The sequence below is a fragment of the Typopeltis vanoorti genome, chromosome 6 (genome assembly GCF_054136105.1).
Source record: "Typopeltis vanoorti isolate ZY-2024b chromosome 6, IOZ_Tvanoo_1.0, whole genome shotgun sequence".
NCBI lineage: Eukaryota > Metazoa > Arthropoda > Arachnida > Uropygi > Thelyphonidae > Typopeltis > Typopeltis vanoorti.
Genome location: NC_143554.1, coordinates 14,271,046 through 14,296,204, shown reverse-complemented (window position 1 = coordinate 14,296,204; position 25,159 = coordinate 14,271,046). Strand labels below are relative to the sequence as shown.

Genomic DNA, 25,159 nt, shown 5'->3' with positions numbered 1-25,159 from the left:
TGTTTTCGCAATTTGCTCATGCTTTATAACAATGTTACGGCCGAGTTGGATAGAGCTGTAGAGTAGATACACTATGATAATGTTGGATTTTTTCTAAGGCATTTGATAGGATATCACACAAAAAGCTGTTGCATAAACTGGAGAATATGGGATTGGAATATAAACATTTGGATCGGGGGGTGGTTGACAGACAGATATCAAAAGGTACTATACAGTGGGTGTGAATCTACCAGATTTAAGGTGACCAGTGGTGTACCTCCATTTGCATGTCACTGACGTTAATTTATTTACATTCTGCATAGTTTTTTAATGTGTCATATTGTCCTCCACAACTTTCTAATGTTTACAGTTTTTCACTTCTATTTCATATGAATATATTATAACCAGTGTCATATTTATGCATAGGCAAGTGACTAACCAAATATGTTATCTTTTAAATAATGTGTAACTATTTCTGAAATAATTTTTGGCTTACTTATACTTGTATGCCTGTTCTACTCAGTTCCTTCTGTATTTCATTGACTTTTATTTACAGTTCTTTTAGTCCTCTATAACTTTCTAACCTTTAAGATTTTTCATTTTAAGAGTACTACATCATAACCATTGTCATATTTATGCATGGTCAATGCATATGTGCAACCAAATGTGTTATATTTTAAATAATATATAATTTTTTATAATAATTTTTAAATGACTTATTCAACATTATATATAATGACATTCATTTAATGTTTATAAATGAATAAAAGTAAGCACATCAAAAAGTCTGAGTACCAATTCTCTTCCCATTTATGTTAAAATATTTTTGCTTTTTAAAATATTCTAGATATATAGACAAGTTATTCCTTTTTTACTAGTGAGCTATACTGGGGCATATCCTAAACTTGTAGCAAAGAGTCCTCCGAGTAGTCTAGTCAGCATGTCCAATGTAACTTCACTGATGCTTCAGATAATTTTGAATATTTCCATAGAGGTGGCAGTCATTATTTTTCTTGTGATACAGAAATGGTAACTATTAACTGGATATTTTATCTTAAAAATAATCACACATTTTAAATAATGAATATTGGTAACTAGGATACTTTAAACAGTATAAGTTTTTGGTATGTTAAGCTGTTACACAAAAATTAATAAATAAATGGTTTTTAATTTAAAATAAATTATTAGATTTATTTTTTAGATACACTAACCACCCAGCCTGGTTAGCCAAGTGGTTAGTGTATCTGCTCTCCAGCCAAAAGACTGCAGGTTCGAATCCTGCCATGGGCATGGATGTTTGTGATTATCTGTGAAAATACTAGTAGTGATGGTGGGCGGTAGATGCCGTTGGCATAGATGATGATGGTAGTTGCGGTTCGTTGTAGTGTAGACAACTACAAGTTGAGGATGGAGACAGAGAGCTGTAGAGTAGGTGTCCTCCCTCGATGAGTCTTTGGACTCCCTGGAGGTGTTACTTAACAATAATAACAATAAGATGTGATGCAAGTGGTATACTATGATAAGATTTTGGTAATTTGAATTATGATAAGATATTAAATCTATATATTTTGAGTTATGTGTTTGGATGATCTCAAGACAACTCAAAATATATACATTTAATATACAATCAAAATCAGGAGATTTGTTTAAAACAGCAGTCTCAAAATAAATATGGCTAAAAAACAAAAGTTTTTAAATTGAAGAACAAATAGATCTTCTTCTTTTTTCCTTTCTTTTACCTTGCAGTGTTGAGGGTTTTCTATTCATTTAACCACAACTGTACACAAGGATAAGGTTGGTTAGTCCTATGCCTCCCAGTGTATCCTATGTCTGTAGAAGTGTTGAGTTCTCAAGGATGGTTTGCCTGCTTGCAGGATGAAAAACTCCAGATAAACTGGGGAGAAAAACTCTGCAGTCCACACCCAAGACCAGCTAACTTGGCTATGTCTGAGAAAGATAGATCTAAGCTCCTCATGTCAACGACAGGAATCAAACCCCAGGACACTCCTTTCCCAGGCATGTGGTTATGAAGTGCATAGCCACTTGACCAACCGTGCAGACCTTATAAATTTAGGTCTTAAAATAAACAAGACGAAAAAAAAACAAAATTGAACAGTAAATGCCACAAAGAAACTAAAATCAATCAATGTGCAGTGGAAGAAGTTAAGAATTTTACATACTTAGAGGCAAATGTAGATACTAAAGGTGAAAACTGACAAGGATATAATGCAAAAACTGACAAAAACAAAGACTGCTTTCAGAAAATTAAATAATTTATGGAAACCATCTGAATATCATAAGAAAACCAAAATAAAGAACTTCAATAGCAATGTTAAGGCTGTATTATTATATGGATCGGAGACATGGAAGCTGACCATAAAAACAAAAAGTTAAATTAAATAGTTTTTAAATGAAGTATCTGCATTAAATATTAAAAATATTTGGTCCCAGAGCATATAACAAACATTGACTTATATAAACTGACTGAGCAAAAAAAAAAAAAAAAAAAAAACACAGATGGAAATGGATTAGACACATACTGAGAGTCAAGAGCAGAGAGATTCCAGGAGAGCTTTGACTTAGAGGAGAGCTGGAGAGATGCCAAATTGGTAGCTCAAGAAGACAGAAGTATCTGGAAGAAAAAGATCTTGGCCTTTTATTTGCTATGAGGCAAGAAGAGGATAAATAAATTTTATTTGAGGGCCCTGTTGCAGCAAAAAAAAAAAAAAAAGCATATTAGTGTGTATATTTTCACATTTGGGACTTCGATCCCGTGGTTCAAGCAACAAAATAAATAAATAAATCTTCAGATACTAGAATAAAACTAGAGGTGTTATGTTCAAGAGATGGCTATAAAGCAGAGATCTCCAATTAGTTTCTATCACAGTCCACATTAAAAATAAAAATAAAAAAATTAACTTATTAGAACCCAGTAGCAGAAAATTAATAATTGGCAGGGTAATATACCAGGAAATAAACTTGTAAAATAAAATAAAATATAACTATGGAATAACTTATGTGGTAACTTTCATTTATCATAAAATTTTCACTCTAGTATGAAAGCATTCTTAAGTATGAATTTTAAATTAAATCGAAACAACCAGAAGATTCATCAATGAAAACGTGTGGGTTATGCAAATGCCATAAAGTGGCATGGTCTAAAATGGATGAAGTCCTAACTGCATAATTTAAAACGAGGAGTGGGGGGGAACTGTTGCACATGACTGGTATATGTAATTCTTCATTACATATACCAGTCATGCATATATGTAATGAAGTCAACTATTTTCTATAAGAAGAATAATTTCAGTCCATCATTTCTGTTGAGATTTGTTTGGTTAAGAAGAGTCTTTGTATAAATGTATGATTTATCTTCTACAAAATATAAAAAAAATTATTCACATGTTTTGCTGTTAATTATCTTGTCTGTTAACTAGCAGCATCTCCTGGATAAAGCATTAGAAAATAAGTATAAAAATAAACAATGCAGTCTTTCCAAAAACTAAAAAAAAAAAAAAAAAAGATCAAAGTCATATGCATACCTATCACATTTTTCAAGCCATTGTTTAATGTTGCTTGTAGATGATTGTTAGCACAGAAGAATCTGATGGAAAACACTCATCCTTTCTTGCAGTACAAATTTCATTGAAGGATGAGACCTTGGTTCTTGTTGGAACTGTCATGCAAGCACATAACCTCACTGGACTCATTGAAAAGATATAACCGGCGGTTATTTCCAAACAACATGATGCAGGTTAACTCCTGCCATGGCTGTTTATGAATGTCTTTAGGGGGGGAATGGTTTTCATTGTTGTGTGTGGGACCATTTTCCTGCTTAATTGATGTTGGAAGAAGCTTGAAAAAAAGTTCGTCTTTAGTCTCTAGAGGGGATTCCAAATTATATAAAAGATACAAAAAAAATACCTCCTAGCCTAATCACAGTACTAAATGTGATTCCTGATTTAACACAAATCAAACGATCTTCCTGTACTTCCTTCAATTCTAACTGCTGACTTACAACTCAAATAAAGATGTGATGAAATAAACAAGCAAGACTCAAATAAGTCTTGCTTGATATAATGTCCCACTGACACAATATAAATGCAGCATTTTGAATAGCTTATCTCTTGACACTTGTTATGTGCCTTTTCCAGATCTACAAAACTTAAATGCAGATCTTTGTTATATTCCCATGATTTCTCAACTATTTGTCATAAAGTGAAAATCTGATCCTGACAGCCTCTATTTGTCCTGAATCCAGCTTGTACCTCACCAAGCTTTTCTTCCACAATCTTTCTCAACCGTTTCTCATGTATACTTGCATAAATCTTACCAGGAACACTCATTAGGGAAATGCCTCTGTAATTCTCACATTCAGTTTTATTTCCCTTTTTGTATGTGGATATTATGAGAGCTCTACTCCAATCATCAGGAATTCATCCCTCATTCCAGGCCTTCTGAACTATGCAATGCAGCTGCTGTAAGACTTTTATACCCCCATACTTGAGCATTTCTGTTCGAATATCATCTACTCCTGCTGCCTTTCCACATTTCAGACTTTTGATGACTTTTTCTACTTCAAGCATGGATATGTACTCCTGATTGCATGCCTGGTCAGTGTTTTTTATCACTGTGCTGTCATCACTGCTAGTTTCGTTTAGCAATTTTTCGAAGTAATTACTCCATACTTCAAGGATATCTTTTTTTGCATTTTTCATGTCACCTTTATCATCTCTAATTCTTTTACAGCACTCTTTCCTCCATTTCTGAGCTTTTTCCACAGTCTCCAGAATATCTTGCCACCTTCTTGATATTTATTTTCTATGACCAAAGTCTTCCTATGACTTTTGTTTAGGTAGTTTTACACAATGTTTAGCATCTTACATTTGTCTTTGTATTCTCTAAGAACACAAGCTGACTTATTTGCCAGGAGCTTTCAATATGTTTTCTTCTTTTCTTAACTTCCTGTAGTCCACCATGCAGTTCTGATTTTTCTCTCCTTGCAGACAACCTCACCACATCTCTTTGGCTAAATCAATCAATGTTTTCTTCAGGGCTTGCCATTGAATCTCAGAGGTTTGGTTCCAGTTCTTAAACTCTTTCAGTTTTTCTTGAATAATGCTTATGTATTTAAGTCTACAGTTTACATTAAAAAATTGCTCAACTTTTATAACTTATAACTTTCTTACATGTTCCTATTTTAGTATGAAATTCAATTTTTCCTGCTCAAGACTAAATGATGATTGCTTCCAATTTCAAATGCTCTGTACACTATGGTGTTCTGCACCAGTGAGCCTTTTCTTATTCCTTGCATCTTCTCTCCATGTGAATTTATGCACATGTTTATGTGGGAATATCGTGTTAGTAATAATCAGTCCATGTCCTGAGTAGAAATCCAACAGGTATTTGCCATTATTGTTAGCTTTGCCCTTTTCTCCATGTTTTCCCAAAATATTTCTGTATGTCTGACAATCATTTCCAAATCTGCTATTTAGATCCTCAACAAGGACCAACTTTTCCTTTTTTTATTGTGTTATTTGCTTTCTCTAAAGCCTCAAGAAATTTCGGAGAAATTCCTTCTACTTTAGTAGAACCTTCTGTGGAACCATAGGCACAAAAAAAGTATCATTGTCCATTTTCCTATTCTGATATTTTCCCATATCGCTGTACTTGATTTTGCATGCCATTCAAGAAGATTAATGTTGAAATTTTATCATATTTAGTTTTGAATATTATAGCTACCTTCTTTTCCATGATTGTTATTTCCTGAATATAACATTTTGTATTTATAGCTTAGAAAAATCTCACCAGGTTTTGTCTTTTTTCTATCAGTCACTCCTATTATGTCGATCTGGTATTTATCCAATTCCTCAGCCTTTGTTCTAGTAGCTGACTTTTCGCTGTTCGTCCTGGTCCTCTGACGAAAACAATGGGAGCCTTGCTTAAACCGGGCTATGCACCAGATGCATGAAATTCTGTCATGTTGTACCATCATTTTACATTGTGGTTTAAGTTAATAAGAATACAATTTGGTTGGCTAAATCCCACATTGCTAGCCCATCCTTGATCATTCAGCATCCAGATAAATACCTAACAGGATGCACAATGAGAAGGTGAGGATTGGCCATTAGGTAAGAATTCCTGATCAGTTCTCTGCATTCCTTTAAAGGCTATATGAAGGTCTCCTCTCAGTTATACAGCTTTGACGCTTAAGCACCTCTAGAAGTTAAAAAAATTAAAAAATTAAAATAAAATATATATGAAAATAATATAAAATAATATATATATATATATATATATATCTTTCTTAATCTTTCCCTCTTTTACATTTTTTGTGATGTTGAGGGTTTCTATTCCTTATAACCGCAACCATTATATGAGGATAAGGTGGGTGGCCTATGCCTCCCGGTGTGTCCTATGTCTGTAGAAGCATTATATTCTCAAGGCCAGTTTGTCTGCTTGCAGGAGGAAAGACCCCAAAAAATCTGAGAGAAAAACCCTGGTCCACTTTTCAAGACTGGCTAACTTGGCTGTGTCCGAGAAAGATCCTAAACTACTCACATCAGCGACGGGAATCAAATCCAGGACACTCCTTTCCCAAGCATATGGTTGCAAAGCTCATAACCACTCGGCTAACCACGTGGAATATTATATATATTATATAATATATATGTATAATAATAAAATAAAAAATACATTTAAAAAAAATTTTTTTTTTTTTAAAGAGAACTGGAAAAAGATGGACTTGCCGATCTCTAGATGGAAAGACATTGAGTTCATCCTAACAGATCGCAAAAGAATAGTAAAAGATGTTGAAGTCATTGGAAAAACCTACTATAATGTGCATTCAGACCACCGTCCAATAAGAGCCACCCTCAAAATACATAGAAAAAATGAACGTATATGAGCACATTCCAACCATAAAAGACACTCAAAACAGATAAATTTAGAAGAATATAGAAAAAATGCGGAAGAAACTGACTGGAAATTAAAAGGCTTAGATTTAACAAATTTTAATAATCATTTATTGAATTGCAAAGAAAGAGCCTCTTATGAACTTCCTCCTAACACCAGGGAACGCTTATCAGCGAGAACAATAGAAGAAAACTGAAAGATACAGGAAAAGACTGTTTAGAATATGAAATTATCTGTAAACAACTGAGGCAGAATATCAATGATGACTATAATGTATATAGAATGACAATATTATCAGAAGCAGCTAGGCTCTGCAGTAGCCTAAAAAAGTAGAAAAATAAATAAGTCTAAAGCACCTACTAACATCAGCCTTCATAGATAATCAAGGAAACAAGCACACAAACAGAGGTGAAATGGAAAAAATAATAAAAATGTTTTATAAGAATCTTTACTCATTTAAACAAGTAGTCACAGCTCCAGTACTATATGAAATTTGGAAATACCAGCTACCAGAAGAAGTAAAAATGGCTATCCGCCATGTGAAAACTGACCGATCACCAGGAATTCCAAGGCGCATCAAGAAGCTCTGGACAACAAACATTTAGCAGTGTTTGGCATCAAGCAGTTCTCAGCAAGTTGCCATCTTATGTCTGCCTTCCATCTTCTATAATTGGTTTGCCAGTTTTCTCTTGGACTGTTTGCTGTATATAGTTTTAGAGGATGCCCTCTCTCTCTCTTCAGATTTTCCTAATTGCACAGGTATTATCTCAGTTGTATTATCTCACTTTCTCTGCCTCATATATATAAATCACCTTTCCTCACTGACCTCCTATCCTATTCACATTTTGCTGATGACAGCACTCCCCATTCCTCTACTCATGAAACAAATGTTGCAATGTTCAAACATCTCAAAATCATTTACATTATTCTAAACAGTCAATGTTCTGATCTTCACACCATCCTTCAGTGAGGTAATAACAACTTGATCACCTTCACTGATCACAATATTTTTCTCCCACAAAAAAATCTTAGTTATGCTGTTACCTTTTGATGATGATCACCTCCCTCTTCTCAGATTTACACTTATTTCTAGTCTTTCTTGGCAGAAACACATTATTTATATAGAATCTTCATCAAATCCCAAACTGCCCAACCTTCGGGTGGTGTGCCAAAAACCTTTTTAAAAATTCTCAGTACTACCCAGAAGAGATTATTTCACCTAATTGATGATATGATCCCTCTCTCTCACCAGCTATTTCCAGCACAATTTCTGCATTGTGCCTTTTGTACAAATATTTCTATGATGCTGTTTGGCTGCATACTGATCCATCTGGGAAGAGCCAAGTTTGTTTATTGATATTTCTTCTGGGAAAACATGTACTACTAACTGTAAGCCTTCTGGAGAATGCAAAATGAATAGCTCTAATCCTATTGTCATTACTGATGTCATGCAGACTATCTGGGCCAATTGTTGGTCTCTATCTTGCTTCTTTTCCTATTTTATCACTCAAGTTACCCATAAATCATTTTATACAATGACCAGGTAAATGAAAAGAATCACATATCTTTTCTAGCTCTTCATAAAATTTATCTGTAACATCATCATCCTTATCTTATGTTGGTGCATTGCACCATTACACAGATGACCAGAAATACTGATATAACAGAGTTAGTCATCTAGTGGAGTGAAGGTTTTAACACATGGCAAAATGTTACTGTGCACCATAAAACCTACACCATTTTCATGTCTGACATTATATGTTTTGCTGTAGAATATTGTTCTGTTATTTATCTGTAAGTTCCATGACCTGGCCAATGTAAAAAAAAAAACATAACTGGGGATTTGTTTGTTTTTTTAACATTACCGACTATACAGATGCAGATGTAAAAAATATCATTACTGGTCTGTTGTAGCAGGAATCCATAATATGGAGTGACAAATCTTGCAACACTCTTTTCTTTGGAATCCATAGGGAGTGAAATTAGAAGAATGCCTTATGCCTGAATGCATCATCTATACCATGAAGTTCGGTGGAGGAAATGTAATGGTATAGAGCTGGTTCTTCTGGTGTGGACAATTTGAGAAAGTGATTTGGAAAACTTAACTGACTTGCAGAAAGTCCCATTTTCGGTTCCATGAAAATTCATCAAAAACAGTCATTTGAAAGATTCAACAATCAAAGCAATTTCATTGACAAAGCAGTTGACAAAGAATAAATTTTCTTGTGAATTATTGTGTTAAAGTGTTCAGTAAGAATAGTACCTAATATTATCATGCAGACAACATAAATATGTGGTCATTGAGATGTTTAATAATTATTTTGCGATATTTTATAATACTGTAAGTGCACCTGCTATTCATAGTATGGATAATGATGATTTATCTCTGGAACAAAAATTTTATTCAATATACATTTTTCATGGCAGAAATGGTCAGGTTGAAATAAAAATTGAGAAATTTTTAAAAATTTCTATGAAATTTCATTCAATTTTATCCAGTCATAGCAGAATTATTAATATCATTTTGAAACTTCTTTGCCCCAATTTTCTGATATGAGCCAATTGAAACCAAAACTGAATTGTGCATACAGCTTCTTATGTTTTTCCTAAATCCTGAACTTTACTTCCTGAATTCCACTAAGTCAGAGACTTAATAGAATTTTTTGTAAGTGTTTCAAATACTGAATCTAAGTAAAATTCATCTCAGAATAATAATAATATTTATTATTAGTAGTAGATTTCTTTAATTAGGAATGTAAGGATTCCATGTAATGAAGCATCTAGGCTGCTATTTTATAGCCAGTGAATCATCAGGATTGATTATTATGAATATATTTTACTTTGCAATGGCAAAATGTTAATATTCTGATAAGGGTAAATAGATAAAATTAGCAACCATGCCAATGATCGCTCATAAATTTTATTAACAGAATGTTTTGGTAACATTTGCAAGGTTTTCACAGTAATATATTTTTTTGACATTAGTTTCCAGTGTTTGGCTTGAAAATCAATAATTCAATAAAAAGACCAAAACTATGAATACAGGTAGGAGCATAGAAAACTTGAGCTGCATTCTGAATGGAAATGATATAGAACAAGTAAAATATTACAAAACCTCAATGGCAATACATCTGTGGGATTGGATGGTATACCAGCTCATGTCATATGTGAAGTGGCTAAAGAATTGTCAGTACCTGTGATCATTTTGTTTAATCTGAGTCTTGGGTCTGGGTTAGTCCCGAGGGGGTGGAAAGAGGGGAAAATAGTTCCGCTGCAAAGTTCCAAGACTGCTGTTGTAAATTACTGACCGATTAGCATATCAGGAATCGTTGTCACGGTCTTGGAGAAACTAGTCAAGAGAAGAATACAGGATTGGATAGATGAAAATGGGATACTGTATGGGGGACAACATGGTTTTGTGAAAGGTAGATCATGCCTCAGTAATTTGCTCACGTTTTATAACACAGTGACGACAACTGGATAAGGATAATGGGTTTACAGTGATTCTACTGGACCTTGCCAAGGCCTTTGACAGGATACCACATGGAACTTTAACTGGAGCAGATGGGGATGGATATAGGGTTGGTGAGATGGATAGGAGGATGGTTGATGGAGAGATACCAGAGAGTGGTTTATTCAGGAGTGGAGTCCAAAAGACGGCTTGTGACTAGTGGTGTGCAACAGGGTTCTGTAGTGGTCCAAGAACCAAGTGGTTCTTGGACCACTACTTTTCAATTTGTTCATTAACGATATAGGAAAGGATCTGAGAGGAAGTGTTCACTTGTTTGCTGATGATGCAAAGTTGGGTAGAGCAATTGTGAGTGCACAGGATGTCAAAATTTTGCAGGATGATTTGGATAGTTTGGAGGACTGGGCTAAGGAAAATGGATGTCAATTTAATGTGGCAAAGTATAAGGTTATGCATTTTGGAGTGAAAATATTAGCAGCAGTATATCACATTGGTGGAACTGTACTCCAGGAGATTGATGAAGCCAGGGATTTGGGAGTGTTGGTGGATAGGGAGTTGAAGTTTAGGGGTCACTTTGCAAAAGTGGCTAAATCAGCTCATCAAATCACTTGGTTACTGAAAAATACTTTAACAAGCAGAGACAAACAAGTTATTGTTCCTCTATATCGAGCCCTGATAAGACCTCATCTGGACTTCTGTGCCCAGATATGGGCACCAGGGTTTCTTCTTGATGGGGAGGAGGTGGAGAAGATCCAGAGATGAGTGACCAAGATGGTGGCAGGTCTGTGGGATGAACCTTATGAGAACATGAGAACAGATTGAAGATTTGTGGGTTGCAAAAATTGGTTGATTGGTGGAAAAGGAGTGGTGGGAGGACTAGGGGCCATACATGGAAGCTGGGCAAGAATGTGGTTAACAAGGGTGTTAGAGCTAGGTTTTTTACTTGGAGAGTGGTAAATGAGTGTAATAAGCTGCCAGAGTCTGTTGTGGGTGCTATGACCGTGAATGAGTTCAAGGCGTGGTATGATAGATACTGTGTGAATGTCGAATAGTTGTTCTTGACGTGATGTTAGGACCTCCCTCGATGAGTATGTCGACTCCTTGGAGTTTCCCAAAATAATAATAATATTTCAGCTATTTAAGCACAGTTTTTAGTGAAGATGACAGGATAAATCTGGAAATAGACAACAGAATAAGCAAAGCTGGTATATGGTGTGTGTGTGTGGCCCAGCTGAATAAATTTATATGAAATAAGAGAAAAATTAGCCAAAATGGCAAACTAGCAGTATACAAGACAAAACAGTTAAGTTATACATCTGAGAGTTCGGTTATAAATAAAGCACTTGATCAAAAATAGGGACCAGATTTGTGGATTTTGAGAAAAAATTAGAGGAGTGAAACAATGGCATAAATCATATTAAAAATGAAGATATTAGAAAGGAACTTGACATTATTAGCATTCAAGAACATGTCAACAGAGCTAATCTAAGGTGGTATGGCCCCTTAAATAGAAATGTTAGCAAAACAGGTGTTTGATGCTAAGATGCAGGAAAAGAGACCCAGAGAAAGACCAAGTTCTAGGTGAGTTCATTCAGTTAGAATTGCCTTAAAAGCAAGAAATGTTAGATCAACTCCTATCAAAAATTTTTCTTCAAAATTGTTGATAGGGAATTAATAATAATGAAACTTAATCATGTAGTTCTGTCATAGTATCCTGAATATCCCTTGAAGGTACATATCAAGAAATTGATGATGATAACATTGGTTGATGCCAGGTGGGGGTATTGTGTGTGTGTAGCATGGAATTATTGCTCCTGAAGGATAAGTAACTTTTTTTGTATTTTATTTTAGAATATTAGGTTAACTTATTGTAGTTTTTGTTTGAAACATGTGAGATTGACTGAACTAGTTAGTTGATAAGTAAATGTTGCATTTTTTTAAATTTTGTTTTGTTTAAATATGTGTTGTCGGCATGGCATCATTGTGTGGACGAACAATGGCAGCAAAGACTATATTGTTGTATGATTTGAATTTGTGGGATTTTATTCAGTTGCGTGTGGGTGTGAATTGTATTCATCAATAAAGGATATGTGGAAGGAAATTGAAACGAGAGAGAGAGAGAGAAAGTGCTAAGCGTCTGTTAGGTGACAAGAATGCAGCAAATATTAGTAGAGAGGACAGTATGATGGTAAGGTGGAAAATTATGTTATTCTTCATATGACAATGTGTGAAATTGAAAACTTGCAGAAGTGGCAAGAGATTAGCAGGGCTGAAAAGAGAAAGAAGTAGGCAGTCTGAAGGAATAATAAAGACCCACTGAACAAACAAGAAAAACCAGTTAAGGAGAAAATTATATATAGAGACTCGGTGATCGTGAGAGTACTTTACAAAAATGTGACAAAATTGTGTTTTCCAGGCCAAAAATTCACGATATTATCCACATCATCCAATCGCAAAAAGGGAGGTCGAAGGGAATGATTGTCTTGGTTGATACAAATGTTTTGAGAGGCAAGAAGTATTCTATGAGGGAGGGTGTAAAGCAGTTGTTAGAAGAAGCAAAACTGAAGAGCGAGAAGGTCAGGATTGTAAATCATACCATGCTATGATAGAGGTGAACTGAGAAGGAGGGCATTGATAGCCAATACACAATATACATAGATTGTACAGAATGATGTATGATCTGTGATCTGTAGTTGATGGAAAGAAGGATCTGTACAATGCTGATGACTGCATCTAAATGGTTTTGGTGTCTAGAGAGAGAGAGAGAGAGAGAGATTTGTTCACTGAGCATGCTGAAGTGTATATTTAGGGAAACTTAAGCATTTAGGGTGGAAGCAGGTGAGTTTGTGTGAAGGCATCCATGAAATGAGTGAGTGTGAGAATGACCAAGTGAGGAATCTGGTCTCTCAAGTAAAAATATTGAATAGGATAGTCAATTCAGAAAGTAAAGGTGGTGGGGGCCTAAAGGGATGCTGCAGTTTCTATATACTAATGCCAGAAGTATCAAGAGGGAGGATGTTTTGCCATTGGTTAGTGCACCCTCGCCAAAAGTTATAGTTATTAGTGAGACTTGGCTAATAGCAGGACAATAGAATTGGGGAGAGGTGGGGGGAGGGGTTACAGCTGATGTTAACAGATGAATTGCAGCTAAAAAGATATGAGATAGGCAGGAGGGTGGCTGCTCATTTGAAACAATCTGGTGTGAGATTAAGACTAGTAAGACAAAATATACAGTTGGTTGTTGATATAGGCTAGGAAGTTCCACAGATAATTTGGAAGACATGCATTGCAAAATTAGTACAATGAGTATAGTGTGGTGATTATTATGGGGGGGACTTCAACTATGGAGATATAGACTGGAAGGAAGAAAGATCACATGGCAGAAAGGAAATAGAATTTATACACCTAAGGCAACGTGATGGAAGGGATTATGGGTGAGAGAATATTGGACCTGGTCATAAGAGCTATTCATAACTAAGGTGTCAGCATTGCCTCCAATTGGTGAAAGTGACCATGTGGTCTTGAATTGGGAGATTGTAAAACATGAGGAATATTCTATCAAGAAGGAGTATTTGTGGAACTACAAGGCAGGTGATTATGACATGCTTAGGAAGAAGCTTAAATCTGTGCCATGACATAAAACACTGCAGGGTAAGGATGTTAGTAGAGCATGCGATATACCTTCTAGAGGAAGCAGTAGATAGATAGATAGATAGATAGATCATTCTACAGTAGTACTTGATTACTACAAAATATAACAAGGGAGAATTGCTGTATCCATTGGTTCAGCATAACACTACAATAATCTTATGTTTTGTGCAGCATGATCTTTGTTGTCCTTTCACCATTAAACCCTAAATAAGGCTTTAGGGTTTAATGAAGTTTAGTTACAGAGAGGGGAGGTGATCTACCTAGGGGACAAAGGTACCTTATGACTTCAACCCTGAATAACATCCAGGGCAAGTGGAAGATGTTGTTGGTAAGGTGTGGATAAAGCTACAAATACTATAGAGTATACATCTGAATGTATTTTTGAGATTGGAATATGTGATTTGTTGTTTTCAAAGAAGTTTCTCTCAGAATATAATAATAAAATGTATATTAATTCAGAGTTGTTTTGTTTGTTTGTTTGTTTTAAAAGTCATTTATAAAGATCCTCTCCCACTGCAGTTTATTCCTGTTTCTGTTATACTTCAGAGACAGAAGTGGTATATGTCTATATCCCCTGAGTATCTTTGAGGGCAAATGGTAGTTACAGTTGAGAAAGTGAGGATTAGCCAAGTATTCTGACAAAGGTATATATGTGTTATGTGCATTTCTGTGGATGACAGATGTGATTGATGTAGTTTATTGAAAAGGTTTTTTCAGAAAGTAATAAAACAGGAATTCAGGGTAAAAAAATAGAAAAAACTGAATAAATTAACTTATAAAGATTTTGGAATCGTGTTCATATGTTGTTATACTCAGATGAACAGGATTTGAACTTCTCACAGACTACAAATGGTCCATAGATTCTTTCAGTTTTGAACAGAAGCAAGATGTTAAAAGTTTAGATTTTATTTTTTATTATTTCATTCATACATTAGGGAATAAGCAAACATAAAGTTCATAGCCACGTTTTAGGCATTTGAATTTTTCTTTCATTTCTGGATTTTTCTCATGGGCAGTATGGTTTTATAACATGTAAAAGCTCATAGGTTTTACGCTGTTGGCTTTCCTGAGTTTTCCATGTAAATATTGTCTGGGGCACTTGCAGGCTCCAACTGGAAGTTCTACAAAATTCCAAAGCAGTGCATTGTTAAATTTCTTGCAAAAGACCAATAAATCATAGTCACTTCACTGTGTGGTGAAACTAAAAATTATAATTTTGTGGGAATTTTAGTTTTTTTCATTGCAGTTTCTTTCAATTGTTGGAGATAGGACATGTGGTTATACGTGTCTTTTCAAAAATCTCAAGCTTGTTTCATTATTTCTGAATACTAATGGGAAGTCATGCTTGAGTAAATTGCTTGCATTTTATAATAATGGTAGGGTTGAGTTGAACATGGGGAACAGATACTCTGTGGTACTTTTGAACTTCGTTAATGCTTTTGACAGCATACAGCACATGGAAGGCTGTTGCAAAAGTTGCAAGATATGGGAATTAGTTATAAACTATTAGCTGGAATAAGAGGATGACTGCCTGACATATCAGAAAGTGGTGTATTGGGGGTTATGAGTCTGCAAGATTATTTAAGGTGACCAGCAGCATTCCACAGGGATCAGTACTGGTCCATTGTTATTTTATCTTTACATTAAAGATAAAACATTGGGAAGGATTTGGCAGGAGACTTAAAGTTGTTTGATAGTGCAGTGATAGGGTAGAATAATCAGGAATGTGAATGGCATTCACACTATCAATTTTGTTATGTTTTGGTTCATTCTAGAAGAAAGAAACTGATCCTTCTAGAGAAATCTTGGAATTTTCATTGATAGGAAATTAACATGTAACAAAGAATATAAATAAAACCAGAGGATAATTGCAATGCTAAAACAAACATTGACATGTAAGGATGAGGAAGTCATTTTGCTTCTTTACATGTCCTTGGTACTACCCCATATAGATTATTCTGCACAGATCTGGTCTCCTGGTTTCAGAGTTGTTGAAGAAGCCAGGGAGAGGGTGCAAAAAATGATAAAGATGATATCAGAATTATGGAATGTAGATTATGAGGACAGATTGAGAGTATGTAAACTGCAAACATTGGTAAGCAAGAAGAGGGATTTTGTACACCTAAATATTTATATCATAGACCTACAAATTTCTGAAAGGTCATATAGGACACTAGTAAATATAATTATTCATTTTATGGGGGGGGGGAGGACCAAAGAGCATCCATGGAAGTTGACAATGACTGCAATGAGGAAAGGGGATGAGAGCAGGATTTTTCTCCTGTAGAGGAGTGCATGTTGGAACAGCTCGCCTTTGGAGGTGGTGAGTGCAGGCAGTGTGAATTCAAGAAAAGGTATAACAGCTGGCATGGGTGATATGTGGCCTCCTCTGATGAGCCCCTGCCTCCCTGGAGGTTTATGGTAATAATAATGTCTTAATTGTGGAGTATGCTTATGCTTCTCATTGCTATAAATGCAAGATCGATTTCATGCTTTCTCATTACTTTATTGTATAATGTAATCCAGAGTATTTTTGTGTGTTTTCTCTGTAGTTATTGGAAGCAGTTGGTGACATAATAAAGAAAACATTCCTTTGTGTGATGTCTCACAGGAAGGGAGAGGAGACAATGACTATGAAGCATGATTTGAAAATTTTAAAATCTACATACCTTAAAGAAGATAACTTTAAACCCAATGTAAAATTATTCTCATTGATTGGAGGAAAGTGGGGGAGTGATATTCAATAAAAATACTAAATGTAATATAATAAAAACTGGCAATTAAAAGTAGTGCAGTGAATAATAAATAAAGTAGGGTTCTTCATAATTGTTATTAGATCTTGTGATATTATATATTACAATATCTATAGTGCAATCTAAATTTTTTTTTAAATGTGAATATTACTAAGATAAATAAAAAAATTTATGCATGTTCAACTAGATGTAAGAACTTCTTAAAGGGTGTTTTCATTTTCATTAACAAAATATTGCTATGCGTTTTTAACAACACTATTAACAACACTTCCCCTTCCGCGCGCGCGCACACACACACACACACACACACACACACACACACACACACACACACACACAGAGGTAAAAAGCATACCAAACTTATACTCTTTGTTTTTTCCTTCTTTAAAATTTTATTATTTTAAAGACTAGCACTGAAAGTAGCACAAAAATAATTTCTGCATTCTTTCCAGTAAAAACAATAGATCTAAATGAAATATATTGTTCCATTGATGAAAAAATAAAAAGTCTGCAAATTGACACCCTGGAAATCTTATCATCTCAAGTTTCTTTCCATCAGATATTTTGGACCTCTTCAAGTTCATCATGAATTCTGGATATTGATGTATTGACAAATTGAAGGTATCACAATGGGCTCTCCAATTTCTCCTGTCCTTGTTAATTTCTATTAAGAATATCTACAAAAAATTTTTTCAGTGTTTAATCCAAAACTTTTCATATGGCTTTTGCTGTATGGATGATATTTTTACTATTTGGAATAATTCACAACTAGAAGTTATCTTACAAAAAATCAGTAACCTTCATCATAGAATCAATTTCACTATGGAACTTGAATCAAATGGCCTTATAAAAAGAAAATTGGATAGTTTCTTGTGAGCATCTGTTTTTCACAAACCTTCCTTCTCTGGTTGATATATATCCATCACACCATCAGCTCATTATCCCTCACCAAAATATATTCTGTGAGGGATGATGACAGATGTCACAGATATATAATCTCAAGAGTTCATATTATTTGTTCTTCATCTGTTCTATTTCAAAAAGAAATTTCTATAATCAACGAAACAGCCATTCTCAATTAAAATCCAGAAGATTACTAACCATTTTCCTATCCTCTCTCTTAAAGAGAAGACATAAAGGCATTTCAGAGTGCATTTTGTCGTACCTTAAAGAAGTTTAATATTTCTTCAACTTTTCACGCCAATTCAATTATCTCTATGATATCATCAAAAGATAAAATTCCACCATTACTGCTACCTGAAATCTATTCAATCCCATGCAAGGTTAAGTTATTCTACTTTGGGCAAACTGGCTGATCAATTCTGTACTCTTTTCTGAACATCATTCCTACATAACCTCTAAGAAATTCAATACAAATCAGGATTTGCAGAACATGGAATTACTAATACCAGCCACAGAATCCTTTGGAGTAACACCAAATTACTATATATACATTTGCATAAGTATGAGCATCTCTTTAAAGTTGAGATTTTGGGCAATTTTGCATTGCCCAAATCTCAACCTTAATGACGAACCATCAAAAATCTGGTAAATTATTATGAGAACTATGCTGTTTAATTATATTATATAAGTTTTTATCATATGTGTGCACACATACTTTATTTGATCCTAATAGTATTGGTTTATATGTAGTTGTCTCACAACTGCATATATTGTGAGATTCCTTTCTCCATATATTTTCATTTTTTAATTTCCAACTATATGACTCTGATGATGATCCACAATAGCAATTCAAAATAAATGTGATTAATCTGTCTTAAATAATTTTTTCAACTCTGCTTGCATGTAACTTTACTAGAATAATCTGCTACCATAAAAACTGAGTATGCTAATTGCTGGATAAAAGAAAACTGCCAATGAAGTTATCCCTGGAAAATCACAATAATTAGCATATTTCAGCCCTTCCATTCAGCGAAGTGTTAAAGAAATGTATGATTAGTATCGTCACATATTTCACTTGGAATTAATTACCATACAACATCATTGATCAAATTGATCGTCTGCCATCATCTGGGCATCAACTGGAATATGAATCTGCACAAAATTCAGAACAGAGGCTCACAACATGGATTTCTATGGTAGGACAGCAATATGCAAGATCCACATCACCCAAACCAACATGCAGCATTGTCTTCAGTAGTGCAACCTCTACCAAGCAGATGAATGGATGTGGGTATGGTAGATTCCCAGTGAATGTCTCTTACCAGAGTGCATAAACACCAGCTATCAAATTCAGAGGTGGCAGTGTGATTGTATGGTCCCATTTTTCCTGATTTGGCCTCAGACCTCTGTTTGTAGTGCCACGAACATTGAACTATGAAAGGTATCTGAACATTTAGATAATGCAATACTTTGTGGCATTTCTATAGAACTGACCATTGTCTGTTTCAGCAAGACAATGCACCATGCCATAAGGTTGCTGCTGTAGCTGCATAGTTTGTGGAAATGAATGTCACCACACTCGGCTAGCCTCCACAGATCCCCGATCTCAACCTTATTGACATTTGTGGGGTGAATTGGAGATTGGGTGAGATCAATGGATGTCTGGTCCCTCACAACAGTCCAGGACCTCATTATATGCCTACAGGAAGAATAGTCCAAAGTTTCCATTGATCACTATCATATGCTTGTGGAAAGTATGCCTCCAAGGATTGCTGTAGTCCTTACAGCGAAAGGAGGTCTTACATCTTATCAAGGTTGGCATCATGGCTGTTTGTTCCTCACACTATGGTGTCTGTTGGCTTCTTCCCATGCAGTGTGTATGTGTGTGTGTGCGCGTGCATGCGTATCACAAAAAAATGTTAATCTCATATAAAAAAAAGCAAATATGCATAATTAATATAGCAGTAAGGCACATCCAAAATCATCTTCAGGAACTGTACATAAAATATACATAGAAAATGGCACCATCACAGTTATTTTAATTAGTAAAAAACATGCTGAACTGGTGTGAGAGGAGGTTCTTGAGTCTAGACACCCTTTAGTTCCAAGAATATATATGGAGTCTCTGAAGTGACTTGCCATTGAGATCTGTTGTTGACGCAGGACACTCTCCAGCTTCTTCGCTTGAAAATCTAGCAAACCTCCTAAGCCCTTATACTGGCCAAAAATCCTCTTAAATAAAGAATATAATACACTTCATAGAAAGCATCAAAGACATCGCATTGGTTCCTACTGATATACTTGCAAGCCTGGACTTAATAAATCTGTTTACAAGCATACCAAGAACAGAAACTGTACAACTATTACAAGACCTCTTTCCATCAGATACAGCAGATCTGTTTAAACACTGCATCAATAGCACATTTTTCAAATTCCAAGGTGAATGTTTTGAGCAGAAGGAAGGAAGGACTAACAATTAGCTCCTCTATCTCTCCCCCCCCCCTTTTACAAACCTATTTATGGAGTGGTGTGAAAAAAACAGCCTTTCAGTATCAAAGAACACAACCTAAAAATTGGCAAAGCTACATCGACAATATCTTTATCATCTGCCCTAGTTATATTACCCAATTAGATTTTGTCGCCTACCATAACAACCTTCATCCTCAAATTAATTCACCATTGAATTAGAGACAAACAGTTCTTGATCATTTTGGATATACTTGTCGAAGTATTCAACAAAACACACTCAATTTTTCAGTCTATAGGAAGCCAACAAACACAGGACAAATTACTTATTCGTCACATTCCATCACCACCCGGCACAAGAAATAGACATCATTCATTCTCTATGCGATAGAGCTTACAGAATTTCCACTAACATAAAATTAAAAATGAACTAAGAGTTACAATACTTGAGTTCATTCCTACCAAAAAATATTTATAATAAAACATTAATCAAAAAAATCGTACATCGACCTCCAAAACAATCAGATGAACAGGAAAATCCAAGACTTTAAAGGAGCAAGATATATACAATCAGTCAGACAAAATAGCAAGTTTGCTTCATCAACAAAATATAAAGGTCACTTCTATACAATCAATAAGATATAAAGATCACTTCTATACAATCAACAAGATATCTGATCATCTGAAATCTCAACATCCACCATTTAAAAAATCAAGTGTCTACAAGATTAGCTGTAGTTATGGTTTAAACTACATAGAATAGATAGGTAGGTCTGGAGAGGTACGCCAATCAGAACACTTGAAGGACATGAAGAACAAAAGAAGACTCAAATCAGGATTGGAAGCACATACAACTGAAACAAAACATGAAATATTATGGCAACAAACAAAATTTTTGTTTTTCTCTCTCAAGAGCATTCAAAGAATCAACTGAAATTATGAAATATGCTTACATGATTTTACATCAGGTTTGGTCTTCTCTAATTCATCACGACATGCTTGTATTTACCAGTAGCATACAGTAGTCCATGAATGAGCAAACAACATCATAGCAAATGCATACTTTATATTTTTATTCATGTTCAGATATTTTCACTATGGTTTTTAACTGTTATTACTTCTTTTTTACTTTATTCATGTAATTATCCTGATAATGTGAAACAAGATTTTCACAAAATTTGTCGAGAATGAATAAAAATTTTATGTGAAAAATTATTCTATGTTGATACTTAGTGAAATAATATTGAAAATCATATTCCCAGCATGCTCTCTCTTTCCCTCCTCCCCATCCGCCACCACAGAATGGAATTACCAGAGAAGAGTAAGTGCCAGGGAATAAAGTGAAGTGTGATAGGTACAGCCTGAGTAAGGATAAGTGTGGGTCATCTGTATTGTGTCCAATCTCAATGGAGATTCCCAAATAAAAATAATAACTTCAGCATAGTATATAATAGATCATTGTAATTGAACTTATTAATCAGTATTAAAATAACAGGAACTAAAATATGTAAAGATAGTTTTTTTATGGTATTTAAAAAAAAACAAGATTTTATCTATGTGAAATATTATCTGAATGTTATGCAAGTGTTACAAAATTATTTAATATATAGGTATATCGAAACTGAGAATCATTCAGATAAGATAACATCTAACTGGAGAAATTCTGTTATCTTCCTGGTATCTTGCTTCCAGTATATAATAGTTGCTGTAACCTTTTCAGAAGGCCCACCATATCGCAAATCACTGTACAGTAATGGTGAGTATCATTTGAAATTTAAATATTAACCTTAGCCATGATACAGATGTGTTATCAATACCTATTTATACATGAGTATTATACCCCGAATCACGTAAATAATGCGTTCCGTAAACCTTTGCGTGACTCGAATTTTACGCAAGTTGATTTTGTAAATTATATACATACAATAAAATGTTCTGTGGCTTTTCATATCGCTGTCTTACATTATTTTTTACAATCAGACCCAGCCTCTTCTTGATAATAATTATGCCCTTCAATGCTGCTGCACCTTTCGTGCTTTCAACAATGCAAACTTTATCCTTCACTATTGTATTCGCTGTTGAAATGGGTCGATTTATTTCCCGAGATATTGTTGATAGAATTTTCCTGGCTTCATACGTATGAATTATTTTCAACTTTTCTTCTAAAGTAATTGCAGACCTTTGTTTTTTAGATTTATTATCAGCGCATTCAGTTTTGCGTTTGCATTCCATTTTAAGGGTAAAAAAAAAAAACAATGAAACCAGCAGTGATAACAAGTGACTGAGCTAACAGCGTGCGGCATCTATACTATGCTGCAATAAGGCTGTCAAAGATGCACCTGCGCAAAGCCGCAAACGTGTTCATACGCACTAGTAGATTTATTACGTAACTGTGAATTTACATAAGTCGCATGTTACATAACTTGGGGTGTAACTGTATTGTAAACATTTTATACTACAGTTATTTCTCACTATATCAAACAATGTTATAGCAAATTCACTGCATGAAAAATTGCTAAAAAAAAAAACGTCCAGTCCAAAATCCCATGGACACAGGACTCTTCTAAATTCACTACTGCAACTAATCCATTTGCTATAACAAACTATTCCTGTGCTCCATAATATTTTGCTATAGTGAGAGTCAGCTGAATTATTAACTGGAATTAACATTTTGATTCTTTAGATTCAAATTTCCTGCATAATTAATAAATTGTGGCTTTTTTTTTTTATCCCATATAGCTTGGTTTTTAGGAGCACTTATTTTGTTGGCAGCATTTACAACTTTCTTATTATTTAATCCTTTTCTTGAAGTTGCATATTTCTTCACAGTAAGTATGTTTGAGAAATATGAATTTTTAATAAAATTTATTATCAGATGACCCAAAAAATTTGTGCAATTAAAATTCATAAAAAATGAACAGAAAAACTTTATTAGAAAAAAATACATTTTCCCAACAAGAAAGAAATTAGTCAAGCACTGTATAAACTAGCAGTATACAAAACAGTGTTCAAACCAGTTTTACGTTACAGATCTGAAAGTAGAGCTGGTGTAGAAGTAAAATACATGATCAAAAACTGCAGAGAGTAGAATGAGAGTTCTAAAAAAATTTTAGGACAGTGAACACATAGTGTCAATGGCAAAATCATGTTAAAAATGAAAATAGGAAGGAATAATGGAGAAGCATTGTGAATTCAACATAGAAGCACATATCATTGTAGCACAAAAGCCTTTGACAAGGTCTTAAGGAATAAGCTGTGGATCATATTTGTGGTGTTAAATACTGCAAATCAACTATTTGCAGCAATAACTAACATGTATTAAAACAACCAGATAGCTGTAAGAATCAGTGAAGAAGTTACAGAATGGAAATCAATAAACACAGGAATCTATCAAGGATGCCCAATCATTGATGGGACATCCTTGATGGATGCCCCTTCAATGATTGGGCATCCACTCTTATTTAATATTTGTATGGATGAAATAGTAAAGAAATGGGGTGGGGAAAACAAATACAAAACTGGCATTCAAACTTAATCATGGAATTATACTTAATACCATTTTGTTTGCAAATGACAAAATAATCATAGCAAGAAGTGAAGATCAATATATTCTTTAAATCTAATTGCTAAAAAATTTGGAATGCAAATATCAACAGACAAAACAACAACCATAGCTTTGAAAGACGCTCTCCAGTCAAAAGTAAAATCATGATTGAAAATAAAATTTTAGAACATGTAATCTTCAAGTACTTTGCATGTGTTATATCATGTACAAAAGAAGCTGACGTTGATATCAAAATTTCAAACCTAACCAAGTTCAAAAGTAAGAGTTTATAATGTTTGGGAAAAACCTTTTCTCTATCTGTATAGAAATGAATTATTGACCATAAAAATTGCAGAAGGAAAAAGAAGAGAAACCAAAAGAATGAAATTCCTATGGACAGACAGCAGGCTATGCTCTCTTGGATGAAAAAAAAAAAAAAAAGCACAAAAATATGTAAAGAACTAAAATAGATTCAGCATTACACAAAATGTACAAATACCAAAAGAAGTGGAGTGAACATATTGAAAGAATGGACAGTTCAAGACTATCCAAAAAAATAACTTCGATACCACCTAGGTGGAGGATGCAGAAGTCAGAGACAACCAAGGAAAAGATGGAATGAGACTGGAACAGGCCATTTGGCCTAAATCTCTAAAAGGATGATAATGATAGGAAAGAACTTGGAATTGTTAGCATTGTAAACAGACTAATTTCAAAACCCAGAGGAAGACCAAGATGTAGACAGACTGATGCAGTTAGAGGTGTCTCAGAAGACTGAAATATATCATTTAATAATATTGAAGTCCTGGCAGATAAGACTAATTTGTAGAAAAATTGTTGATGGGAGTAAGTAATAAAGGAAACTTTTCTGTACATACATGAGAAATTTTATGATGAGTTTCCCAAGATACTAGCTTATAAAATTTGGATGTTTATTTATAAGTAAAAATCATTCAACTTTGTTTGCATATGTGGTTGTCCAGCAATAAGAAAAGATAATAATCAGATGGAGAGATGTCTGGAGGATATGGAGGGTTGAAAGAATTTTCCATCTGAGGCTGTGGATTTTTTCTCAGTTCACTTGCATAGTGCAAGGCTTTTTTTGTTGTCCTGGATGCATTTATAGTTGCCTAGGGCATGTTTTTTGGAGTATGATGCCCACTGCAGTTGTTCCAAGGATATGTCCATGTGATAATTTGGTTACAGGTTAGGAACTCATAATGAACAGTACCAGTGTTCCACCAGATGCCCAGCAAAATATTTTCTTGGTGAATTATGGCTCCCATGTATGTATGGCACAGATTCACAGGATGATTACCACTAATGTGATTCCTTGGTGTTACTGTGTGCATAAATGATAGCCCTCATTTATCATCACTGTTTTGTCACAAAAAATTGATAAATTCAGAGCTGACAACAAACCTGGATGCCTTCAGGTCATCATTAAAATCAGCCATTTGATCCTCACAAAGTACATAT

General features: G+C 34.5%; 1 protein-coding gene across 4 annotated transcripts in view; it reads left to right on the top strand.

The window, feature by feature from the left end:
- LOC150105306 (polyamine-transporting ATPase 13A3-like) overlaps positions 1 to 25,159 on the top strand; it is a 479,234-nt gene that overhangs the window by 408,934 nt on the left and 45,141 nt on the right. For all 4 annotated transcript variants that reach the window (XM_090394686.1, XM_090394683.1, XM_090394684.1 and 1 more), the window contains 3 exons: positions 858 to 1,008; positions 21,747 to 21,892; positions 22,876 to 22,964. In XM_090394686.1, coding sequence (XP_090250812.1) covers positions 858 to 1,008; positions 21,747 to 21,892; positions 22,876 to 22,964 — 386 coding nt within the window. The remainder of the gene's footprint in view (positions 1 to 857; positions 1,009 to 21,746; positions 21,893 to 22,875; positions 22,965 to 25,159) is intronic.